Genomic DNA, 21,723 nt, shown 5'->3' with positions numbered 1-21,723 from the left:
CTTTAGCAGAGCTCAGTAACACTGAGATTAATAACTGATCACATTGATTTATCAGTCTACTCAGGCTTTAGCAGAGCTCAGTAACACTGAGATTAATAACTGATCACATTGATTTATCAGTCTACTCAGGCTTTAGCAGAGCTCAGTAACACTGAGATTAATAACCGATCACATTGATTTATCAGTCTACTCAGGCTTTAGCAGAGCTCAGTAACACTGAGATTAATAACTGATCACATTGATTTATCAGTCTACTCAGGCTTTAGCAGAGCTCAGTAACACTGAGATTAATAACTGATCACATTGATTTATCAGTCTACTCAGGCTTTAGCAGAGCTCAGTAACACTGAGATTAATAACCGATCACATTGATTTATCAGTCTACTCAGGCTTTAGCAGAGCTCAGTAATGCTGAGATTAATAACCGATCACATTGATTTATCAGTCTACTCAGACTTTAGCAGAGCTCAGTAACGCTGAGATTAATAACTGATCACATTGATTTATCAGTCTACTCAGGCTTTAGCAGAGCTCAGTAACGCTGAGATTAATAACTGATCACATTGATTTATCAGTCTACTCAGGCTTTAGCAGAGCTCAGTAACGCTGAGATTAATAACTGATCACATTGATTTATCAGTCTACTCAGGCTTTAGCAGAGCTCAGTAACGCTGAGATTAATAACTGATCACATTGATTTATCAGTCTACTCAGGCTTTAGCAGAGCTCAGTAACACTGAGATTAATAACTGATCACATTGATTTATCAGTCTACTCAGGCTTTAGCAGAGCTCAGTAACACTGAGATTAATAACTGATCACATTAATTTATCAGTCTACTCAGGCTTTAGCAGAGCTCAGTAACACTGAGATTAATAACCGATCACATTGATTTATCAGTCTACTCAGGCTTTAGCAGAGCTCAGTAACACTGAGATTAATAACCGATCACATTGATTTATCAGTCTACTCAGGCTTTAGCAGAGCTCAGTAACGCTGAGATTAATAACCGATCACATTGATTTATCAGTCTACTCAGGCTTTAGCAGAGCTCAGTAACGCTGAGATTAATAACCGATCACATTGATTTATCAGTCTACTCAGACTTTAGCAGAGCTCAGTAACGCTGAGATTAATAACTGATCACATTGATTTATCAGTCTACTCAGGCTTTAGCAGAGCTCAGTAACGCTGAGATTAATAACTGATCACGTGACATACTTTTGTTTTCCATCCAGTCAGAAGTCTCATTTGTTCTTTTTGTTCTTTGTTCTGCAGGTACATGGTGAAGCACAAGTCCCACCTTCGTTTCTGAGCCTTGTTGCTGTAACCGTTGTTTTCTCTACCATGGACAGCTACCAGCCTGTGAATTCGCCTCAACTCGGCCAGCGGTGGACTGTTGTTCACTGTTCACTTCGCTCCCGCTTCACGACTGCCGTTTGTAACATCTCTCAACATAGCTTCAGCTTATTCCCTGTTTTTTTTTTTTTTTTTGTTTGTTTGTTTTTTTTCTCTCAATTTTGTTTTTGTTTTTTGAGGGAAATAGTTTTCTTTTTTATATAGTATGAAAAATGTTTTACTGTTACCTAATAAGAGAAGACAGTGGCGGTGTCATTGTAAACTGTGTAAAGTTCTGTCGTGTGGGGATGTCGAGAGGCTTTCGGCTTTCGTTCATCCTGAATGATGCCGTTTTCGGGTTGTTCGCAATCTTTGACTGGATGGAGACTGTAAAGCAATAACCCTCTCCAGCTGCGTGTTGGCATCGGCTCTGATCGTCGGCTCTCTGCCTCGAGGGTTGATTTTTGTATAAATAAATAGACTTATGACCTGTCGTCTGGTTTTGAACATGCGTGGTGTAGCGTGGGTTATAGTAAACAATGACCGATCGCCTCGGGGCTCCTCCTTCAGCGGGTCTTGGCGGTGAGTTTGGAAGAAGCCCCTGTTTACACCTGGTCCATTTCATGTACCAAAACATATCTGGATAGAGCTCATCCACGTAGTGGTTCTCAAAAGGTTCTTAAATCCACTGGTTCTCAAAAAGGTTCACAGGGACCTTTTCCTCATCCTTATAAGACACTCATTTGTTCTCATTAAAAAAAGCGAAAAATGTAAGAACTGTGAAATTAGGGTTTAAAAAGCCATAAAACTTTAAAAGTGAGAGGAACTTCAGAAATCTTCTGCTGAGCCATGTAGAGCTCAGGTTGATCTGTTAAATTGAGCATTCATTTATCTGTGTGATGCTTTTGAAATATTTTGGGGCAGTTTTGTGAGAAATGCACTCATCTTGACCAACAAAAGCCCTCATAGCTCTGTGGCCGTGCCTCCCTCTGCTGTTCTGCATACACAAACGTGTCCGTGTCGGCACTAAGCTGCCGCAGGATTGGGGTTTTAAAGGCAGCAGCCGTCTTTTGAACAGTGCGGGTTTGGTTGTTGCGTATGAGCCGATTTGTGTGTTGCTTGCCATACAGCAGACTTCAGTCTCACTAAGCGGGGAGACAATGTAGGGCCCAGTATAAGATTTGATCGGCCCAATAGTTTCTGAATCACTTTGATATATGGTGTTCTTTGGAGGCTACCAAGTGCTGGATAAAAATAACCTTTCAGGCTTGATTTAAATGTTTTGTTTATGCAAAAAGCACAAAAAATATTTGTCATGTAAAAATACATTTGTGTAAATGTCTTTTGTCTAATGAATTTTTGCAGTTAAAAAAGCAACCCCCCCCACCCCCAACCAGACTGAAGACCACTAATTCTGACCATTTCCCGGCCAGTTTTTGTGGCCAAAAAAATAAAATGGGTACTTGCGGTTAACTGGCTGTTTTTTGGCCTGTATTTTGGAGGATGATGATGATGATGATGCTGAAGTGAAGGAGTGCAATCCAAACCAAACTTTTCAGAGCTCTCTCGATCATTCACAGACAAAACAGCAGAGATGAAGCTGAACGTTTGGGATTTGACCGTCAAACACGACCTCAGAGTCAGCCCTAAATATCAGGCTTTCGGCATGGTGCAAGGTTATTTCCAGACAAGGGCTTTTGAAGGGGAAATGTTTTTAACCACACAGACGGTTGTTCATCTGTGTTCAAATAAGACTCTCAAATGCAGAGGAAACAGGTGTCGTCTTGTTTTTTTGTCTATCACTATTGAAGTGTGTCGGGCAGCTGGAGAGGCAATGATGTGGGGACAAAGACAAAGTGCAGAAAAGAGGCAGGGATGCAGCTTAAGACGGAGCTGGCAGCCCAAACCAAAAGATCAAGCCAAGATAGGCAACACATTTCCTTAGAAAACATGAGAAATCAATGTGGGCCTGTTTACAGAGTAAAAGCATATGGTTGAAGACTTAGACTATCAGGTTAGGTCGTAAGAGTGTTTTTGGGGATTATGGTCAAACGTGTGTGGAAGCCCCTCCTAAGTATTGAGTTCAGGTGTTTGTCTCGCTCATTCCTGACGTGTAAAATCAAGCACATAGCCTTGCAGTCTTGGACTAACAGGGCCAGTACTGAAGAGCTCATGGGCTAACTGCAATGCCGTCAGGATGACACCTTCCCAGCCGCAAAAGCTTTAGACCATGCCAGCTCAGAGAATGGGGTCACCAAGTAGCACGTAAACTCAGTTATCCACTGCTGCATCACTCACTTCAGAGTTCCAAACTGCCTCAACATCAGCACAAGAACTGAGCGTCAGGATCTTCATGAAATGGGATTCCACGGCCGAGCAGTTGCACACAAGCCTAATATCACCATGCGCAATGCCAAGCGTCGGCTGGAGGGGTGTAAAGCGCCGCCACTGGACTCTGGAGCAGTGGGAACGTGGAGTGATGAATCAGCTTCTCTGTCTAACAGACTGATAGTTGATTCTGGGTTTGGGAAATGCCGTGAATGCACTCCCTCCCAGAACACCTGGTCAGGCGTCCAGACAATTTTGGCCATTAAAATGTACCATCCCAAATATCAAACTGCTTTTGTTTGTTTCTAGGGTTCCTTAGGGTAGCGAAACTTTCTTGCGACTAGTCGTGATTGGCAGCGCAACATACCATTCTCATTATAAAGTCATTGCAGTTATTTACTTATTTGCATCATTTTCATCATCATTGAAGCTTTTAGTGCTGTTAATGTTTTTTACACAGAAATCCAGCTGTCCACTTTTTAAAGTTTTCATTTATTTATTGATTTTTTTTGGCCAAATTGTCATCACCATATTCATCTTTACGCAAACAAAAGATGACGAAATGACACCACCACCCGAACCCATTCAAAAAAATGCAGCATTTGTGGTCAAAAACATGCAACACAAACATTCCGGTGCATAAGTGTTCATCCCAAACACGGCGGCAGTGACCAAAAACGCTGCGCTCAAAGTTGAGGCTTGAATTAAAAGGATGTGCTCCAGGCCACTGGGGAGGAAGACACCAGCACAAAAACAGTGCCGATGTGAAGACGACACACGTGCAGAATTTCAGTTCCATTTCATAAGTCTAGTATTATTATTAAGTCAATATTATAAGGCTAGTATTGTCCATCAGATCTGTTCATCATGTGTTTGAAGAGTCATGCCGAGCTAGTGCTCAAAATCCTGAGAACTGGGACGCAAACCAACAACCCAGTGGTTCATATTCATATAAAGTTACAGTGACATGCATGTTTGTACAGTGGACGACGACGGGGATATGAAATGTGAGGAGAGGCGCATTAAGCAGCGAACAGGCCGAACACGAATCACTCGCCGTTCCTGGTAAAGGCGACTCGTGGGTTCGTTCATCCACACAAAGCTGAAGTGAAGAAAGGGCTTAAACTTCAGAGGGCTGGGTTCAGCACTGTGGGGTATTTACACCGACCCCCAGGGACTCGGCAGGTGGGGGGTGCAGAGGGTACGGCAGCACCCCCAGATTTCAGAACTGTTTAAGTGCTAGAAATAATAAGAAATGAATTTTAAACTAATTTTAAACTAATTAAAACTCATTTTCTGAATTTTAAACTAATTTAAACGCAGTTAGACCAATATATATGCAGGTCTGTTTCCACCACTGGAAAGAGCCTACAGCCATTTATTAAGTCATAATAATGAGAAAGCTTCCCAAAATTCTGACTTAGTATCTTATATTTTTGACTTATCATCTCATAATAATGACATAGCATCTCATAACTGACTTGCTATCTCATAATTACGACTTCTTCTAATCACAAGATGCTGTCAATCATTATTTATTACGTCATGGAAGTGAGATCCTATCTCAATTATGACAAAGTTATGACTTCATATCTCATACGTATGACTTAGTATCTCACAGTTGTGACTCAGCATCTCATAATAAGCACCTCATAAAAAAAAGCCTTTTTCATAACGAGTTTGTGGCATAATTAAGATGTATGATTTAGCATGTCATAATAATGACTTGCGTACTATTTCATAATTATGACAGTATCCCATGACTTAGTATCTCATAATTATGACTTAGCATCTCATAATGACAGTTTACATTATGACTTCTTATAATAATGAGATGCGTTCAGTCATTATATTGTCATGAAGAGATCCTACCTCATTATTAACTATGACTTCATATCTAACAATAATAACAGCATTCCATAATCATGAGGGGTCATATTATTAACTCATTATCATGAGATGCTTAGCCATAATTATAAGGTACTATGTGGCCTTCGTTACTGAAAACCAAAGGAGTTTACCAGATGTGACAAATATGGCTTTTCATCGAAACTGATGGAAACTTTCCGGTTCTGATTTCACCCGATTTTGCATAAAGTAAGAACATCCTGATGAGCTTTATATTTAAATATAATTAAGCAGAAGTATGTTTTCTGGTTCTGCTCTATGACTGTGTCTTCAGATTACGGAGCCCCTAAGGCGACATGATTGATTTAAATAAGGCGTGGCCACAACATGCTACATTTATGCCCGCAATTAATATAACGAGGCTTAGTTAAGTTTCTCAGTTCCGTGTGGCCTCACTATAGTAATTTGTGGCCATGGCTAATGAAAGATGTTCACCATGTCAGCTTTGAGGCTCTGTGAAGAGGTGAAATGACTGATTAAGCATCTGGTACGTTGTGCTGATGAGCACCTGAACACAGCGTTGGGCAGAAGCGAAGCCCCAGCCTTGCTTTATGCCGAACTGCCGGCATTTCGTGTTGTTGATTGGAGCTGATCTGTGATCAGATTTAATCTCCTGTCCACGACGTGTTCCCCAGACTACTCTTCCTGCTCGGAATGAAGGAGAGTGGATCCTCACGGACTATGTATCTGAAACAGACAAGAACTTATCAAAGACACCATACCATGGAAAACCACTTATGTTGTGTATTGTGCTGATCCGGCAAAGGAAATCTGTCATTTTGTAGATGGTGCTTCGGCCCTGAGAGAACGAATCTGCTGACTGAAAGAGAATTCAAAGAGAACTCCATCTAAACTTGGTGAAGGAGCGTCTTCTGAGGATGTGAGTGAGTTATCTGCTGTTGTCATCACATCTTTCAGAACGTGTAGCCGGTTTTGTATAGAATCTTTTTGAAAAGGGTTCTATATAGCACCCAAAAGGGTTCTTATATTGTTACACGGTCAAGTTCTAACAATCAAAGAACCCGTTTGGTGCTTTACAGAACCCTTTTCAAAACAATTCCATATAGAACCGTATATAGCACTTTCCGAAGAGCCCTTTCATGATGCAAAGAACCCTTCGATCATACAAAGGGTTCTTTGAGACGTCATGATTCTTTATAGAACCCTTTTCTTTACTAGAGAACCCTTGAAGGACAATCTCTTTTAACCCCTGTGTGGTGTTGACGTGATTGTTACTCAGTGGTCTGGTGGACCCACCGCATTATTGTTTTTAAACCAATACAGCCATAACAGTTCATGTAAAAATATCACGATTGTCCAGCGTAGGATTCTCCTGTAGCAGCTGTAGCCAGTCAGCAGCCTGTCCATGTTGTCCACCTTAACACACTAACAGCAGGCCATGTAGGAGGAGAACAGAGTGAAAGACACAGCACCTCCTCACTTTTACTCCCCGCAGGTTCAGCCCAGCACCATGTGTGTAATATAAATGTGGGGGGTGAACAGAGTGAAGCTCTGAAAATGGGTTATTTTATATGTTCTTCACAGAAAATGAGCAAAGACCAAGAATCTGAAGCTGAAATAAGAATAAACCGCATCATTTTTTTCTTTTGGTAAACACTGAAAATGAGTCCCACAGACCTGAACGCCACACAGGGGCTAAGAGTGCAGTTCGAGGTCATGTGTTACGCTCAGGGTTAGGGTTAGACTAAGACCATCTACAAAACTTCAGAGGGCCATCAAAATAAAAGACCAACAGCGGAAGTGGCTGCATGTGTTGTAATGAAGGAAAATAAAGGTTAATCTTCTGCATACTTACACAATGTCATGAAGCTCTAGTCTCGTGTCGGGTGGCGGGTTGATTAAGACATATGAGTGACTGCTTTGGCTGCCGTTCATGTCATCTAAATTGAGAGGAAAGTGTGAATTAGACGAGGAAGGTTTTGACAAGTGAGTGCATTAACCGAGTACGACAGCTGCTCGTTCATGTGATAGCAGCCGTCTTACGGAGCCAGAACTCTTCACAGTGGCGGTGACAGGAACCAGACGTTCAAAGAGTTTATAGCCTTGAAAGCTACAGAAAATTATTCCTTTAAATGGCTTTGAATTTACTGCCTGATATCTGATATTTTGGCCTAAAATCCATTTAATCCATCGTCTAAATCCATTCAGGGTGGAGGGATGCATGCAGGCTGTTGTGAGGCAAAATAGTCCCCAAAGAACTATTATTTCTGATTTACCCCTATTTTAGTATCATCAACATTCCATACAAAAAAAAAAAAAAAACGAATAATACATACACACACACATCTGAACCACTTATCCTTCTGGGCTGCGGGGGGGGGGGGGGGGATGGGGGGGGGGGCTGGAGCCTATCCCAGCACTCATTGGGTGGAAGACAGGAAACACCCTGGACAGGCTAATAAACTAATAAATTTATAATAAATATAAAGACTCGTGTAGGTTCTCTGGTGGTTCTGGATGGTAAATAAAGTGTCTATATCTGTGTTGTAGTCATGGAGACGCCTGGTTCCCATCACCACCACTGTAAAGACGTCTGAACCACTTCACACCAAACCCTCTGAACCTCTGATTACACCTCACACGCTGAGTAATACAGAGATTTTGGTGGAATTCCCCTTAAAGTCAGGCTGTACTGATGTGCATGTAAACTGTAAATGTCTTGGTTCAGTCCCTCAGCAAGTCTGTGGCTGTGAACAGCTAATTTCTGTAGCTCAGCTAGCAGCTACTTTCTCTGCCAAATTCCAGCAGCTAAATTCCTAACACTTGGAATACACAGTGTTAGGAAATTCTTAACATCTGACATACGCAGAGTTGAAAATTCCCCAACACCTAGAATACAAAGTGTTGGAAATTCCTAACACCTGGAATACAGTGTTGGAAATTTCTAACATCTGAGATACAAAGTGTTGGAAATTTCATCACCTGGAATGTGCAATGTTGGAAATTCCTAACACCTGGAATATGAAGTTTTGGAAATTCCTAACACCTAGAATACGAAGTGTTGGAAATTTCTAACACCTGGAATACAAAGTGTTGGAAATTCCTAACACCTAGTTATTTCTCATCTTCTTATTCAAGCCATTTTTCCAGCACCTCACCGAGGCTTGCTGTGTAGAGGCCCAGGTTCTGCATGCGCTTCTTGACGACCTCGGCCAGCTCCTGGCGTTCGGAGCGAGGGAGCAGACTGGCCCGCTGCTGCCCGCATCTCTCAGCCCCGCGGCCTGAGAGCCGTGGGCCCATGCGGCTGAGGCGCCGAGCCCACTTCCTCCGCGGCTGCTCCCTCACGTCTTCAAACTCATCCACATTCACAGACAGCTGGGACTGAGAGGGCTGAGAAGACGAGAGAGTCGAAGCCAGCACATCAGTTTCAGGTAAACTTAGGTTACGTTCACATTACCAGGCTGGAGGGGCCCAGATCCGATTTTTTGCCGCAATGTGACTCGGATCTGATGTTTTCAGGGCTGCGTTGACACAAATCTGATCTTTTTAATGTGGTCCTAGATCAGATCACGTATATGATTCCTGGCCATGCGTCATTGCTACATTTTCCTCGGGATCAATAAAGTATCCATCCATCCATCCATCCATCTATTTCAGGACAACAGTTCATTCACACTAATGACTTGAATGATTTGAATCTCTTAAATGAATCTGAAGCACCGTGTCAGAGATCGGAATTGAGCAATGAGGCTTGTAATGTGAACGTAGCTGCCGAGACTAAACAGGACATCATTAGGAAAATACTGCAGTGACAGCCCTCCCTAGGAGTGTCCGGGTTCAGTCCTCAATGGAATAGTTTGGTAAAACATCAAAATTTACATCATTTTCTACTTGATGCAAATTCAGTCAGCCAGTCAAGTCGTGTTTGGTGTCCCAGTGTCGCTTCTTTGGTTTTGAACTGGAGCTGCTGGGCTAATGGTGCTAACAATCACCATAACTGTGCTTTGGGTGGAAGAAAGGTAACAAATCACCGACTCCTCACATTCTGCTTATCTGGCCTATCTCTTGTTTTCCTTTCCTGAGGTCTAGCTGGCCAACAGGAGCTCCAGTCCATCACCGTTCAGTGGCCTTGAGGTTGCAGACCAGCTCCTTTTCGAAGGGACGAGGTGTGAGAAGACTTTTTGGCTATATATGAACTTCCTTCCTTGTCATTAATTATGCATACATGCTAACACTTTTATGTTTATTCATATCACATTTAGGTGGAACCAATGAATTGTAACTTCTTTGTCCTCTGTTAACCAATGAAAAGCAGCACCCTACTTGGGGACTATATAACCTTTGTAACTTTGCTCTGACTTCTGGTCTGAGATCTGTGGGTTTTCACCAGGAACTTCTTCCTGGCCGAGAGTTTCCAATAAATATATCAGTTTTCTGATTTATTCAGAAATTTTTTCCACACAAACTATCTAAAACGTTTATGCTTGGGTAGAAACACCGGAATGTGAATTCCTAAAATATGGTATTTATTGATAATATTTATTGATTTATAGCTTTATTGATCATTCTAAGACAGAATTTATCGTTAACAATATTATCATTTGGCTAAATACTACATACACAAATGCAGAATTTTTAGAAACTCTCCAAATTGGTAAGCATTGCAAAAAGATTTGGCTTTAAAGTCCTTTTATTTATTTTCTTGTTTACCCTGTGGTGAGGTTTATTATTCTTATTGTGTTTATGTGAATTGAATGGATTGTTGCTGCAATAAAAGTGTTTGTAAAGCCTTTTTAATACTTAAAAAAAGAAGAAGAACCTCAACAAAGTGCATCCTATGAGCAGGAGAGTGCAGCATAAAGCGTTCAAGAACCAGAATACATAAATGGGAGACACCTCGAGAGATTCAGGCCTCTGAGACTCGGTCCTGTAGATGCCGATAGGAATATCTCCAACAGTGGAGCAGAGTTTTTGGTACAGTCTGCCGTACGTCTGGATCCAGAGATCGTCCTCGGTGATCTGCATCTGAAACATGGAGCAACATTAGCTTTAAATAGTGCTGTTATCAAAATCAGCAAAGCCTTTTTAGAAATCCAGCTTGGGGAGCACAAGCGTGGAACCATTTAAGGTCCAGCGACAAGGAAACACTTACAGAACACAGGAAGCCGGATCCCGGCGTTGTGTCCAGGCCAAGCAAGAGTCTGGTGATGGTTATCACATAGTCCTTCACAAATGACTGTAAATGATATTGAGCCTATTGTTACTTCTTTAAGGAAACATTTCAGTAGAACCACTGAGGAACGAGTACAAGAGGGACCAGATCATAACAGACACAAGAATTTAAAGTTTGCTTTGAAATGGAGCTATGAGGCTAATGTAGGTAACAACTCAAACCATGTAGAGTCCAGTAATCTCTAATAGACTTGCTTATGTGGCTTTCTGACACTGTTATCTATACAAATAATCAAGTTGTTCCCACAATGGTGTAAAATTAGCTACAGCAGTTGCTAGACTAGGCGACCTGGTAGAGGAGAGTATCCAGCATGCCGACGCTAAACACCCTTCCCGCTGCAAACGGCAGACGAAACATGAAGGCCAGGTTGGAGCCCTTCTTCTTCTCCTTCTGCAGGGCCAAAGAAGAGCAGACAATAGCATTACGATGTGTGTTACAATGTTATTGCATATATTCAATTATTATGTTGAGACTGGATACAAGATAATACACTCACATAAGGAAGGAGAATGTTAAGCTCAAAAATTGATTAAAAGCTACAGATGGGGCTCCTAACAACCACCTGGAAGAGCTGCTCGACCCCAAAACTGCCCCCATCAGATAAGCAGCACTTAAAGCTTTGATCTCTGAGAGAGAGGAGAAGATCAAGCTGCTTCAGATCTGAAAACATCCACAGGGGTTTCTGTCCGTCCTTCCACTGTGAGGAGACGGCTCAGCACTGTGGGTCTGAAAGGACGTGTAGTTGATCAAGAAGAACCTCGCTGAGAAAAGGAGACGGACACACTAAACAAAGAAGCTGAACAATGGACTGACCATCCCAGAGTCCAGACCTCAGCACCACTGAATGTGAGTCTTCTAACTTCTAACTTTGGAGGCATGTCTGCAGATTGTTTGAAAAACTGAAAGGCATATATACACAATTTTATATATATATATATATATATATATATATATATATATATATATATATATATATATATATATATATATATATATATATATATATAGGGCAGTATATATGGAGCAGTGAAACATCACCAGTATGATGGTCGAGTCTGGGTTTGCTGAATGCCAGGAGAACGTTACCTGCCTGACTGCACTGTGCCAGCTGTAAAGTTTGGTGGAGGAGGGATGATGATATGGGGCTGTTTTTCAGGGTTTGGTCTAGAACCCTTAGTTCCAGTGAAGGGGAATCTTAAAGCTTCAGCACCAAGACATTTTGGACAGTTACACTCTTCCAACTTCGTGGGAACAGTTTGGGGAAGAACCTGTCCTGTTCCAGCATGACTGCGCCACAATGCACACCCAGACATGGCTGGGTGAGTTTGGTGTGGAAGAACTTGACTGGCCTTCAAAGAGTCCTGACCTCAACCCCATCCAACACCTTTGGGCTGAACTAGAACGGAGATTGTGAGCCAGATAATCTCATTCAACATCAGTGTCTGACCTCACAAATGCTCTTCTAGATGAATGGACAAAACACTTCACAATCTTATAGAAAGCTTCCCAGAAGAGTGGAAGCTGTTAGGGCTGCAAAGGGGGACCAGCTCCATATTAATGCCTATGGATTTATAATGGGATTCATAAAAGCCACTGTAGGTGTGACGTGTAGGTGTCCCAATACTTTCCTCACCTTCTCCAGTTTAGAGAGCTCCTGAGAATAAGAGTCTTTTGCCCTGAACTGCATAAACCTCATGTTGGCTGGATGAGTGAGCTCAGTGATGATGCTGAGGCTCGGGAATAACCTGAACAGGGAGAGAGAGAGATTGAGAGAGAGAGAGAGAGAGATTGAGACAGAGAATATGAGAGGTTGGGTATACAGCCCATATGTTCACATTACAAAAACACAGACAGATCAGCGTCAGGACATTCACTCTGTCTTTTCAGGGTCAGTCTGTATTTAAAGGTGAGCTCATTTTTCTAAATTTACCCTGCATAATTCAGTGGTTGAGTCATTCAAAGTGGTGAAATGGTTCAGATGTTTACAGTGGTGGTTATAGGAACCATAAAAAACATAAAAACCATAGAATTGTGCTGCAGAATACTGAATGCACTATGTCAATATCATACAACCACTGAAAATAGCAATAAAGAAATCATAGCTGCTCACATAGCCACTGATGTATAACCTAATAAACACAGATGTGCTATTCAGCCTCATAGAAGCAAGATCATCCATCTGGCTTCCTTCTGCATTGCTGTTGGGAAGCTGAACATCACGTCTGTGTTTACTAGCCTCTACATCAGCTGCTACACTAGCAGCTACGATTTCATTATTGCTATTATCAACGGTTGTATGTTGTAGTTGTGTAATGCATGCAGGGGATTGCAGTGAGATGAACAAAAACGTGAAACTGTGCCATGGAATACTCCTAGTAGTGCTAGTTTTAGGCCAGAATGTCTAACTTTATTTAGACAGTTAAATGTGCTTGCTAATTTACCATCTATTCACTCAGTTCGACAAGAAAGTATGTAGAAATGAAAAGAAAGTCAATAAGCAGCAGACAGGCAGAGAAGGTATGTTAACAAGCCCTTAAAGGAAAACGAAAGCACTGATCAAAAGGTACGAATCGCTGCTGTCAAAACAAAACCTCGTAGGAAAAAACCTAATTTACTTTTAATGCAAGTCAATGGAACCAGAATTTTTTCTAAGTCATTTTGGGTTGTTTCTTTAAATCTATTCATCATGAAATTTCCAAACCATGTTAAGAGCAACAGGTATTTCCAAATTATGTCAAAAACTGAAAAACGTTTTCTTCCGACAACAGCGAAATGACAGTTTCTCCATTTTGCAGCACGAGAGGGCATTAAGCTTGAAGAACAAGGTTTAGAACAACGCAGTGTTGGAAATCCCCTGGTGATTGAAGGCAGGCTGTACTATGAGAAACCAAACGTTTTCTAAGAAAGGGAACAGAAATAGATTCTGCCAGTGATGCCACAAAGCCTTATCTAGCATTATGATCATCAGAGCTGGCAATTCACAGCAAAGCCCTAAACATAATTATACGAACCCAATTCTAAAACACTTTGTCACAGTGCAGATTTGTAAAACTACACTGACCTGTGCTTAAACAAAAAAAGAGTACAAACAGAAGATTTGTATTTGTATTTGTATTCATATTTTAACGTCAGCAACTTCAAGGCTCGCCACTTTGACCAAAACACTTCAACAAGGCAATCCAGCAGTTTGAGAACAGCATTCCTCAACAAGTGTCTGCAAGGATTTTATGTTTTTCACTTTCTACAGTGCAGAATATTATTAAAAGGTCCCAGAAAAGCCGGTGCGTTTTCCTGTGATCCCTTACCACATGGGCTCGAGAGTGCTTTGACAAACCACTCAACAAACACTGTTCAAGTTAAGACTACTATTCACAGGAGAAGTCATGTCAACATCGTCCAGAAACGCCGCCAACTTCTCTGGGCTCAAGTTCATCTGAAATGGATTGATTCACACTGGAAATGTGTACTGTGCCCAGACGAGTCATCCTTTCAGACTGTTTGTGGAAATAATCGACATTTTAATAATTTCTTGAAAAAAATTTCCACTTATTTTCCTTTGACTTTCTCCTTCCTTATGCAAGTGGGTTGTCATACCTCATTCCCTGAACAAAGAATATCTCCTGATAAATGGCCATTTTGACTGGAAATGAAGGGCAGTCTCTGACTTTTGCACAGTACTGTATTTATCATTGCTTTGGAAAGGAAACGGGATCTGACCTGAAGAGGGTCTGAACATTGACGATGGTTTTGGCGTCGGCCATGTAGTCCTCTTTGGCGGTCATGGTGCTCTCCTTGTCCACCACCACCATGTTAGCAGCAAAAGAGACGCCACAGCGTAGCAGGTCATCCAGACTGACAGAAAAACATTCATACATGCATTCAGCTTCAGAACGTTCATTCACTTGCACACACACATCTTCTAAGCCGCTTCTCCTTCTGGGTCATATGGGGGTGCTGGAGCCTATGCCAGCTGTCATTGGGACGAAAGGCAGGATACACCCTGGACAGGTCGCCAGTCCATCACAGGGCTAAGGCCATGCAATCATACTTAATCTAACAGCAATGCTGGACTTTGTGTTGTTGATTCAATGCAATGAGTGAAAATCCATCAAACATAAGAGGAAACATCTCGCACCTGTCCATTGATCCCACCATGTAGTACACCATTGGGAACCAGCAGATGGTCTCAAGAAATTGTGCATCAGGCCTAGAAGACAGCAATAACACAAATCAGGACCACTCATAACAAATGGAAACTTATTATTTCTCTGTCAGATCAGTGCTCAGGCCTGGTTTTTCGGGATCCAGATTAACCCAAAGCCTTTTGTGAAATTTTAATGGCTAATCCATGTGCACAAAACCCGTCCTCAAGCCCACACAGCAATTTATTGTTCTTTTTATGGGCCCATGACTTTCCTTGCTTTTTTGAAATTGGAAATTCATGTAACTATTTAACTCTGATGAAGCTTCAGAGTTAAACTCCAAAGTCCATAAATGGAGACGGATTCACTGATTCATCATGGTTGTGACGTCATGTGAGCATTTTTACATATGAACGCCCATAAAACCTACAGCAGTATAGTTTTCAATTTAGCCCCAACCAACTGCGTGAATGAATTATGGAGAAATTAATTAAATGGACTCCACATACAGGCGGTGTTGTGAACCCTGCAGTGTCCACACACTAACAACATTACTCAACATTTTTATGGAGACTCTTCAAAGAAGGTTTGTGGTCACTTTGCTGCTGGACACGCGTCCAGGGAATTCTGATTTCCAGGGCAAACAGATGAGCTGGGAGCTTGATGGCTCAGTTAGGTCAGCTTTGATTGGTGGTTAGCTATCTCTGGGGAAGTTTCTCCCACTTGAACAAAGAGACTCTTTGCGGGAGCGCAGTTTTGCTAAAGCAGCTGGGGGGGGCACCATAGCAGCTTTGAGAATGGTGAGGACACTGATTATGTACACGTAAAAGCCCAGCAGTGAGGAGCTGAACTTTCCCCTCCTCTGCTGTCCCTGCAGACGGGCAGGGTCGCCTACAGAGCGGCGCTAGTAGCTGTTAATGAAGTGATGCTCTTTTATTAGAGGGTCTCATTTCATAGGAAGATCTCAACCACTGCCCTGTAGCTCAGTTTCAAGGGTCAGGGTGTTTCTCAAAAACAAGGGGATTGGGCCTAAGAGTTCAACTTTGCAAACTGTACAAAAAAAGTGAAATGAAAACAAAGCAGCACACTGGCTGGCACGGGTTTATTTAAAGACTAAAGCCTTTAATCACAGGAGCAGAGAGAGGAATGATGGAGGACAGAGATAACGGAGGTGGGGGCGAGGGAAGAAGACTGAAGGATTTTAGGTTTACGGGTTGTCCAGCAGCAGGATGATGGGGTTCAGCTCCTTCTTGGGTCTGTATGAGGCTCGTAAAGGCAGGATGAAGTTGTACAGGCCGTTCCCCGCCGTCTCCGCAGACACGATGATCGGCTTGTTCCAGAAGCTGTACGCTTTGGCGTCTTCACAGTGGTTGTGTTGACAGCCCTTCATCAAAAAGCAGAATAATCAATGATGAAATCAGTTACTTTAAGGACCAGAACTATATATTTATATATTGTGCTTTTGCTTTATTACCCACCCCTACCTCAACTCCCAGTACTACCTTTTCCAGTCGCAGACAACAATGAGGCATTTTCTCTTTTAATAAATGGCAAAACGTCTGCGAGCTTCCGATGTAGGGTAAATTAGGAGGGTAGCCCGTGATGTACCTGCCAAAAACGAAGAAAACCGTCATTCCACATGCTGTTCCTCAAAAGGTGCGAGACAGACAAGTTCTTCCTATAAAAATGCTCCCTCATACACGTCACTGGATTGGTCCTCCCAAAACGGTGCAGCCTCATCTTCGGACTGGTCACTTTCACCGGCGTGCAGGACGGGGGACACTGGCACCTCCAGAACGGTGGCGATGCTGGGTCTCTTGCTGCTGCATTTGAAGGGCTCGGATGGAACAGAGAGCGTAGAGCTGCGGCTCGGCGTGTCGCTGGTGTCCTGCAGGTTGATAGCCACAGTGCCTACAGTAAACACAGAAAAGCCTTTAGCTGTGAAAAAAACGGTGCTGAGAGGGTTATTTTAAAAATGTAGTACAGAAAAGATCCAAAGGATTACAACATTAAATAACATAACCTGATTACTTTCCATTACTTTGGGACTGTGTGTTTTTGTAAAGGTCAAAATAATAATTAATACTCTTTTTGCATAGTGTGGCGCAGCAGTGGGTGGCACTGTCGCCTCACAACAAGTAGGGCCTGGGTTCAGTTCCCCGGCCGGGTGACCAGGGTCCTTCCTGTGTGGAGTCTGCATGTTCTCCCCGTGTTTGCATGGGTTTCCTCCCACAGTCCAAAGACATGCAGTCAGGCCAGCTGGAGATGCTAAATAGCTCCTTAGTGTGAGACTGTGTATCTGCCCTGTGATGGACTGGCCAGGGAGTTTCCTGCCTTCTGCCCAGTGAGCACTGGGACAGGCTGATGATAAGCCCATAAACAAAAGCTAATTCGATTACAAAGTGAAGGTGTAGGTTGATGACCAAATCAGGAAAATGACCACAGTTACTTTATAACCAACTCCTAAGACTGAACTTTGGAACCTATGGAAAAATATCCCCGCAGATGTCTTTGTGGAACTGACCCATGCTAGCAATGATGCTATGCACTGGAAGACGAGTTTTGGAGTCTTTTTTGCAGCGGTCCCCCTGGAACTTGAACCTGGAGTTCTCCTCCTTGGTGATGCTAATGTAGAAGCACATGTCTGAGGCGTGCATGGTGTACTGACGGCCAGGGTTGAGGAGGATGGTTTTACTGTCTCCACGGCAGACTCCAATCAGACAAACGCCATACCTGCGAAAGAGTGATGGACGAGCGCTGTGTTCAACCAGTAAAGATTCAGGTAAGAGTGCATCATGTAGTATCAGAAACCACACAAGTAGGTCTATTACAGATTTGGGAAATTCAACTCCCTTTCCAAAATTTCTGTATAATTCAGTGTTTGAGATGTAAACAAAGAGATTCAGAGGGTTTGGTGTGAAGCGGTTCAGACTGTATTACAGTGGTGGTGATGGGAACCAGGAGAATCTGAAATAACAAGTTTTCTTTGGGGACTATTTTGCCGCACAACACCCTTCATGTATCCCTCCAACATAAATGGATTCAAATAAATTGGTTAAATACTGTGGCATAGAAAAAGCCACGCAAGGCCATGGTTCTAACTGGCCACTTTATTAGAAACACCTAGCTTGTGCTTCCACTAGCTGGCCACTTTATTAGAAACACCTACCTTGTGTTTCCACTCACTGGCCACTCACTTTACTAAAATAATACTGCATGTATTATTGAATATTCATATCTGCACTGCTGCTCAGTTACTCACTTCTTCTGCGCGTGGAATGTAGCGTAGGTGAAGCTCTTGCCCTCGTACTCTGTGAAGAAGACGCTGTCTTTCAGGACGATGTTGTAAACCTCGTTGCCTGAACACCTGCCGTAGATCCTGTGCCACTGCTCTGGAGACTGCTGGCCTTCCCTGAGAAAATCACAGGCATAGAGTCTTCGGTGTGGCTCAAACACAGACTCTAATGCTGCATTACATTACTATATACATCTCTTTAAGACCCAGTGCAGAGATTTTGTACCCACAGGCCCTGGGAGGTGTGTACTAGGAGGGTGATGAGGGTGGAGGTGGCAGGGCAGATGCAGTTCAGGGCCAGCAGAGCGTACTTAAACTCCTCTTCGCAAACCACGTGATCTGAGGGCAGAGGGAATACCGCTATACCATTACACACATCCCCGCCAGCAGCTCTATGAGTTATAATAGAGAATTTCTAGACTTTTTGTTTATGTTTTCAAAAGATCCAAGATAAGTACCCGCAAATTTCACATGAAATTTGTTCTCTGGTTTGAGGATTTGGACATACAAGGGGCAGTTTGGGGCAAAGTCCTTCACTGCCCAAGCACGGAGAATGGTCTGGTGGTCCTGGAACACAAAACATTAATTTACAGTGACCCCCACCAATTAGTATGGTAAACTATGTGCTTTAAAGGAGAAATGTCATTGTTTTAAATGTGTGTGTATATATATATATATATATATATATATATATATATATATATATATATATATATATATATATATATATATATATATATATAAAGTCATTTAGATAAGTGAAGTAATTTAGAGTGTTTTAATGTGAAATGCTCCATTCTAGAGCCAAAATTGCCCACAGTGGTGGTGACAGGAACCCGACATCAACCTCTAAAAGCTCCTTGTCACAGAAAGTTATTATAAAAAATGATTCAGAATACACTGCCTTGTACAATGCACTTGAACAGATGTAGCTCCAGACACCAAACATGTCTTGGCTGAATGACTACATTCGGGGTAAGAGAGAGAAAATTGTGAAATATGATTATTCTATAAATACTTTAGGTTACATACTGCTGCAGTGCGGTCAACTTCACATCGACTGCTCAGGATAAAACATGCCTCAGCATTGTCCAGCCTGTAGGAGGAGAAAAGTGTCTGTGTCAAAAGTTTCTGTGATGTAGCAGCAACAAGATCATCTGCAGTGTGTAAACAAGACCAGCAATAAGGTTGTGAGGTTGTGTTACTTCCACTCTCTGGCCACACATGCTGAAGTTATAAGGAGTGTTTCAAGCTACGTCTGCTTTTTGAGTGAGGCACAATACAGGGCAGTCAATCAAAGAAGCCTCTACCTTGTGCTTCCACAAGCTGGCCAATTTATTAGAAACACCTACCTTGTATGTTCACTCACTGGCCACTTCATTAGAACCATCACCTTGTATGTCCACTCACTGGCCAGTTTATTAGAAACACCTCATATGTCCACTCACTGGCCAGTTTATCAGAAACACCTTCAATTACAAACTGTAGTCCATCAGATACTATTTGGGTGGTGGACCATTCTCAGCACAGCAGTGACACTGCTACGTTTTGAGCGGCCTATTACAGAGATGCTGCTCTGTGGTCGGACACTGACGACTGATGAAGGTCTAGAAGACGGCCAACACTAATTGTACATTGACAGATGAGCTACAGTCTCTAAGTGCCCATCAGGAAATGCTGGTATTGTTTCTAATAAAGTGACTAGTGAGTGTAGTGCCAGTATAATAGTGTAGTATAATATTAACGCTGCTTCTTGAACACAGTGTGTTGAAGCTGTTGCACTTCGTGGTTCAATCTGAAGAGGGCAGTAAATCAGCGTGAAGCTGCATTCTGTTCAGCTTCCACTCTTTTCAGGAGACCCACTTTCTGTTTCTTAAAGAATCTGCAGACACACCTCCAAAGTTCAGTCTTAGACTTTTGTTGATCATTTTTTGGAGTAATCAAACACATTCAGTGATGTTGAGGTCTGGACTCTGTGGTGGTTCTTGCTGTGGTGGGCAGCTTCTTTGTTCTCTTCTTTTTTGTCTACTTCCTTTAGATTAATTCCTGTAGAACTGAATCAATATTCTGTCTCTTGGCTTATGGCTCTCTCTTTCCTTAAAACACATGGGTCATCTTATATCTAATCTCCTGAGAAACATCTCCTTAAAAATGAATGTATACACAATGTTTACATTACGAGGGGTGGTCTCTGTAAAAAATGCAGTTTGAGGGCACTTTTCAGATAAACAGGAAAAGCCAAAGTCTGTGAACACTCACTTGGCCCTGAAGAGGTCTTTGTCTTTGAGGGCAGAACCCTGCAGGTAAATGACCCTCTGAGACCAAAGGGGGATCTGCAGCACCCGGCGCACCCGAGTGTCCACCTCCGTCGGACACAGGATGATGACGTAGTAGTCCTGCAGGACAGCGGCACCGAAACATAATGTTTATAACTGTTGATGAAGGTGGTCTCCAAACCTAGTCATTTAACATGCTGCCCCTCCCCTACCTTACTCTAATGCATCTGCTCCAGCCGATCAGGAACTTATAAAGAAGCCAGTTAGCTGGAGCAGGTGTGGCAGACTGTGGTGGAGACCACTGCCCTTCACTAAGTGGTTTACGTCAGTTTGTGACATTACTTTATCAGGAATTTGGCAATCTTATTAGCTCGAGACGTCCCTTTACCTTTATTAGATAATAAGTCCCAGTTTTTAATCTTCAGGGATATTCACACCTCCAAACTTAAGTCTTAGAATTTATACACTACTGAAATCTTGAAATCCATGAAATCCTACTCAGGTGTCCACTTTCTGTTTTCTAATTCTTTGTCTATATCTTTTTCTCAGTAACAGCTTCTTCACAGCCACACATCGTCGTAACTGTTAGGTGTATCTACACAGATGAGCCAAAACATTCCGAACGCTCACAGAAGAAGCAAATAACACTGACTATCTCCTAATGATGGCGCATATCAAGGTCTAGTACAGGAAGTAAATAGCCAGCTTGCTTAGTCAGTGTGTTGGACGTGAGAGAAATGGCCAGGTGTGAAGACCTGAGAGACATTGACAAGGAACAGATCATTCTGGCCAGACAACTGGGTCGGAGTATCTGCAAAACAGCAAGGCTTGTGGGGTGGGGTCAGCAGTGGACAGGGAAGGGACAAACCACAAACCAGTGACAGGGTGTTGGGTGCCCATAGGCTCACTGATGCGCAAAGGCAACAAAAGATATCCCATCTGGTCCGAAATGAAGGGCTACTGTGGCACGAGACACAGCTCTGGGAAACGTTCTACTGAGATATTTCTAGATCCTTTCAAGAGTGACGCAGGTCACACACCTAAACACCTAAACTTCACAGTGATGCTATTCCCTGGTGGTAGTGGCCTCTTTCAGCAGGATAACGTGCCCTACCACAGTGCGCACATTGTTCGGGAATGGTTTGAAGAACATGACAAAGCCCTGGCCTCCGAATCTCCCAGATCTCAATCTGATCGAGCGTCTGTGGTGGAAGTCCAATCTGTGGCAGCTCCACCTCAAAA

The 21,723-nt window shown here is 42.6% G+C and overlaps 2 protein-coding genes across 4 annotated transcripts in view; one reads left to right on the top strand and one right to left on the bottom strand.

Annotated features, from left to right (window-relative positions):
• Window positions 1-2,811, top strand: part of cdc73 (cell division cycle 73, Paf1/RNA polymerase II complex component, homolog (S. cerevisiae)) — a 44,399-nt gene extending 41,588 nt beyond the window's left edge. The window contains exon 17 of the mRNA XM_037547283.1: window positions 1,279-2,811. Coding sequence (XP_037403180.1) covers window positions 1,279-1,315 — 37 coding nt within the window. The 3' untranslated portion in view covers window positions 1,316-2,811. The remainder of the gene's footprint in view (window positions 1-1,278) is intronic.
• A 2,389-nt stretch (window positions 2,812-5,200) lies between these two features.
• The window catches only part of LOC108430710 (potassium channel subfamily T member 2), a 34,954-nt gene continuing 18,431 nt past the window's right edge, over window positions 5,201-21,723 (bottom strand). The window contains exons 12-29 of one of the 3 annotated variants that reach the window (XM_017703359.2): window positions 20,465-20,601; window positions 19,238-19,301; window positions 18,664-18,772; window positions 18,436-18,544; window positions 18,173-18,322; window positions 17,435-17,643; window positions 16,611-16,821; window positions 16,413-16,518; window positions 16,122-16,294; window positions 14,904-14,975; window positions 14,486-14,620; window positions 12,402-12,513; window positions 11,057-11,158; window positions 10,688-10,771; window positions 10,432-10,560; window positions 8,694-8,916; window positions 7,391-7,475; window positions 5,201-6,261 (exon numbers count right to left, since the gene is read on the bottom strand). In XM_017703359.2, coding sequence (XP_017558848.1) covers window positions 6,180-6,261; window positions 7,391-7,475; window positions 8,694-8,916; window positions 10,432-10,560; window positions 10,688-10,771; window positions 11,057-11,158; window positions 12,402-12,513; window positions 14,486-14,620; window positions 14,904-14,975; window positions 16,122-16,294; window positions 16,413-16,518; window positions 16,611-16,821; window positions 17,435-17,643; window positions 18,173-18,322; window positions 18,436-18,544; window positions 18,664-18,772; window positions 19,238-19,301; window positions 20,465-20,601 — 2,292 coding nt within the window. In that variant the 3' untranslated portion in view covers window positions 5,201-6,179. Of the gene's footprint in view, window positions 6,262-7,390; window positions 7,476-8,693; window positions 8,926-10,416; window positions 10,561-10,687; window positions 10,772-11,056; window positions 11,159-12,401; window positions 12,514-14,485; window positions 14,621-14,903; window positions 14,976-16,121; window positions 16,295-16,412; window positions 16,519-16,610; window positions 16,822-17,434; window positions 17,644-18,172; window positions 18,323-18,435; window positions 18,545-18,663; window positions 18,773-19,237; window positions 19,302-20,464; window positions 20,602-21,723 lie in introns of all 3 variants that reach the window. The other 2 variants (XM_037534247.1, XM_037534249.1) reach the window with 2 other exon arrangements.

The sequence above is a fragment of the Pygocentrus nattereri genome, chromosome 2, assembly GCF_015220715.1.
Source record: "Pygocentrus nattereri isolate fPygNat1 chromosome 2, fPygNat1.pri, whole genome shotgun sequence".
In the NCBI taxonomy this organism is placed as follows: domain Eukaryota; kingdom Metazoa; phylum Chordata; class Actinopteri; order Characiformes; family Serrasalmidae; genus Pygocentrus; species Pygocentrus nattereri.
This window is presented reverse-complemented; position numbering and strand designations above follow the sequence as displayed.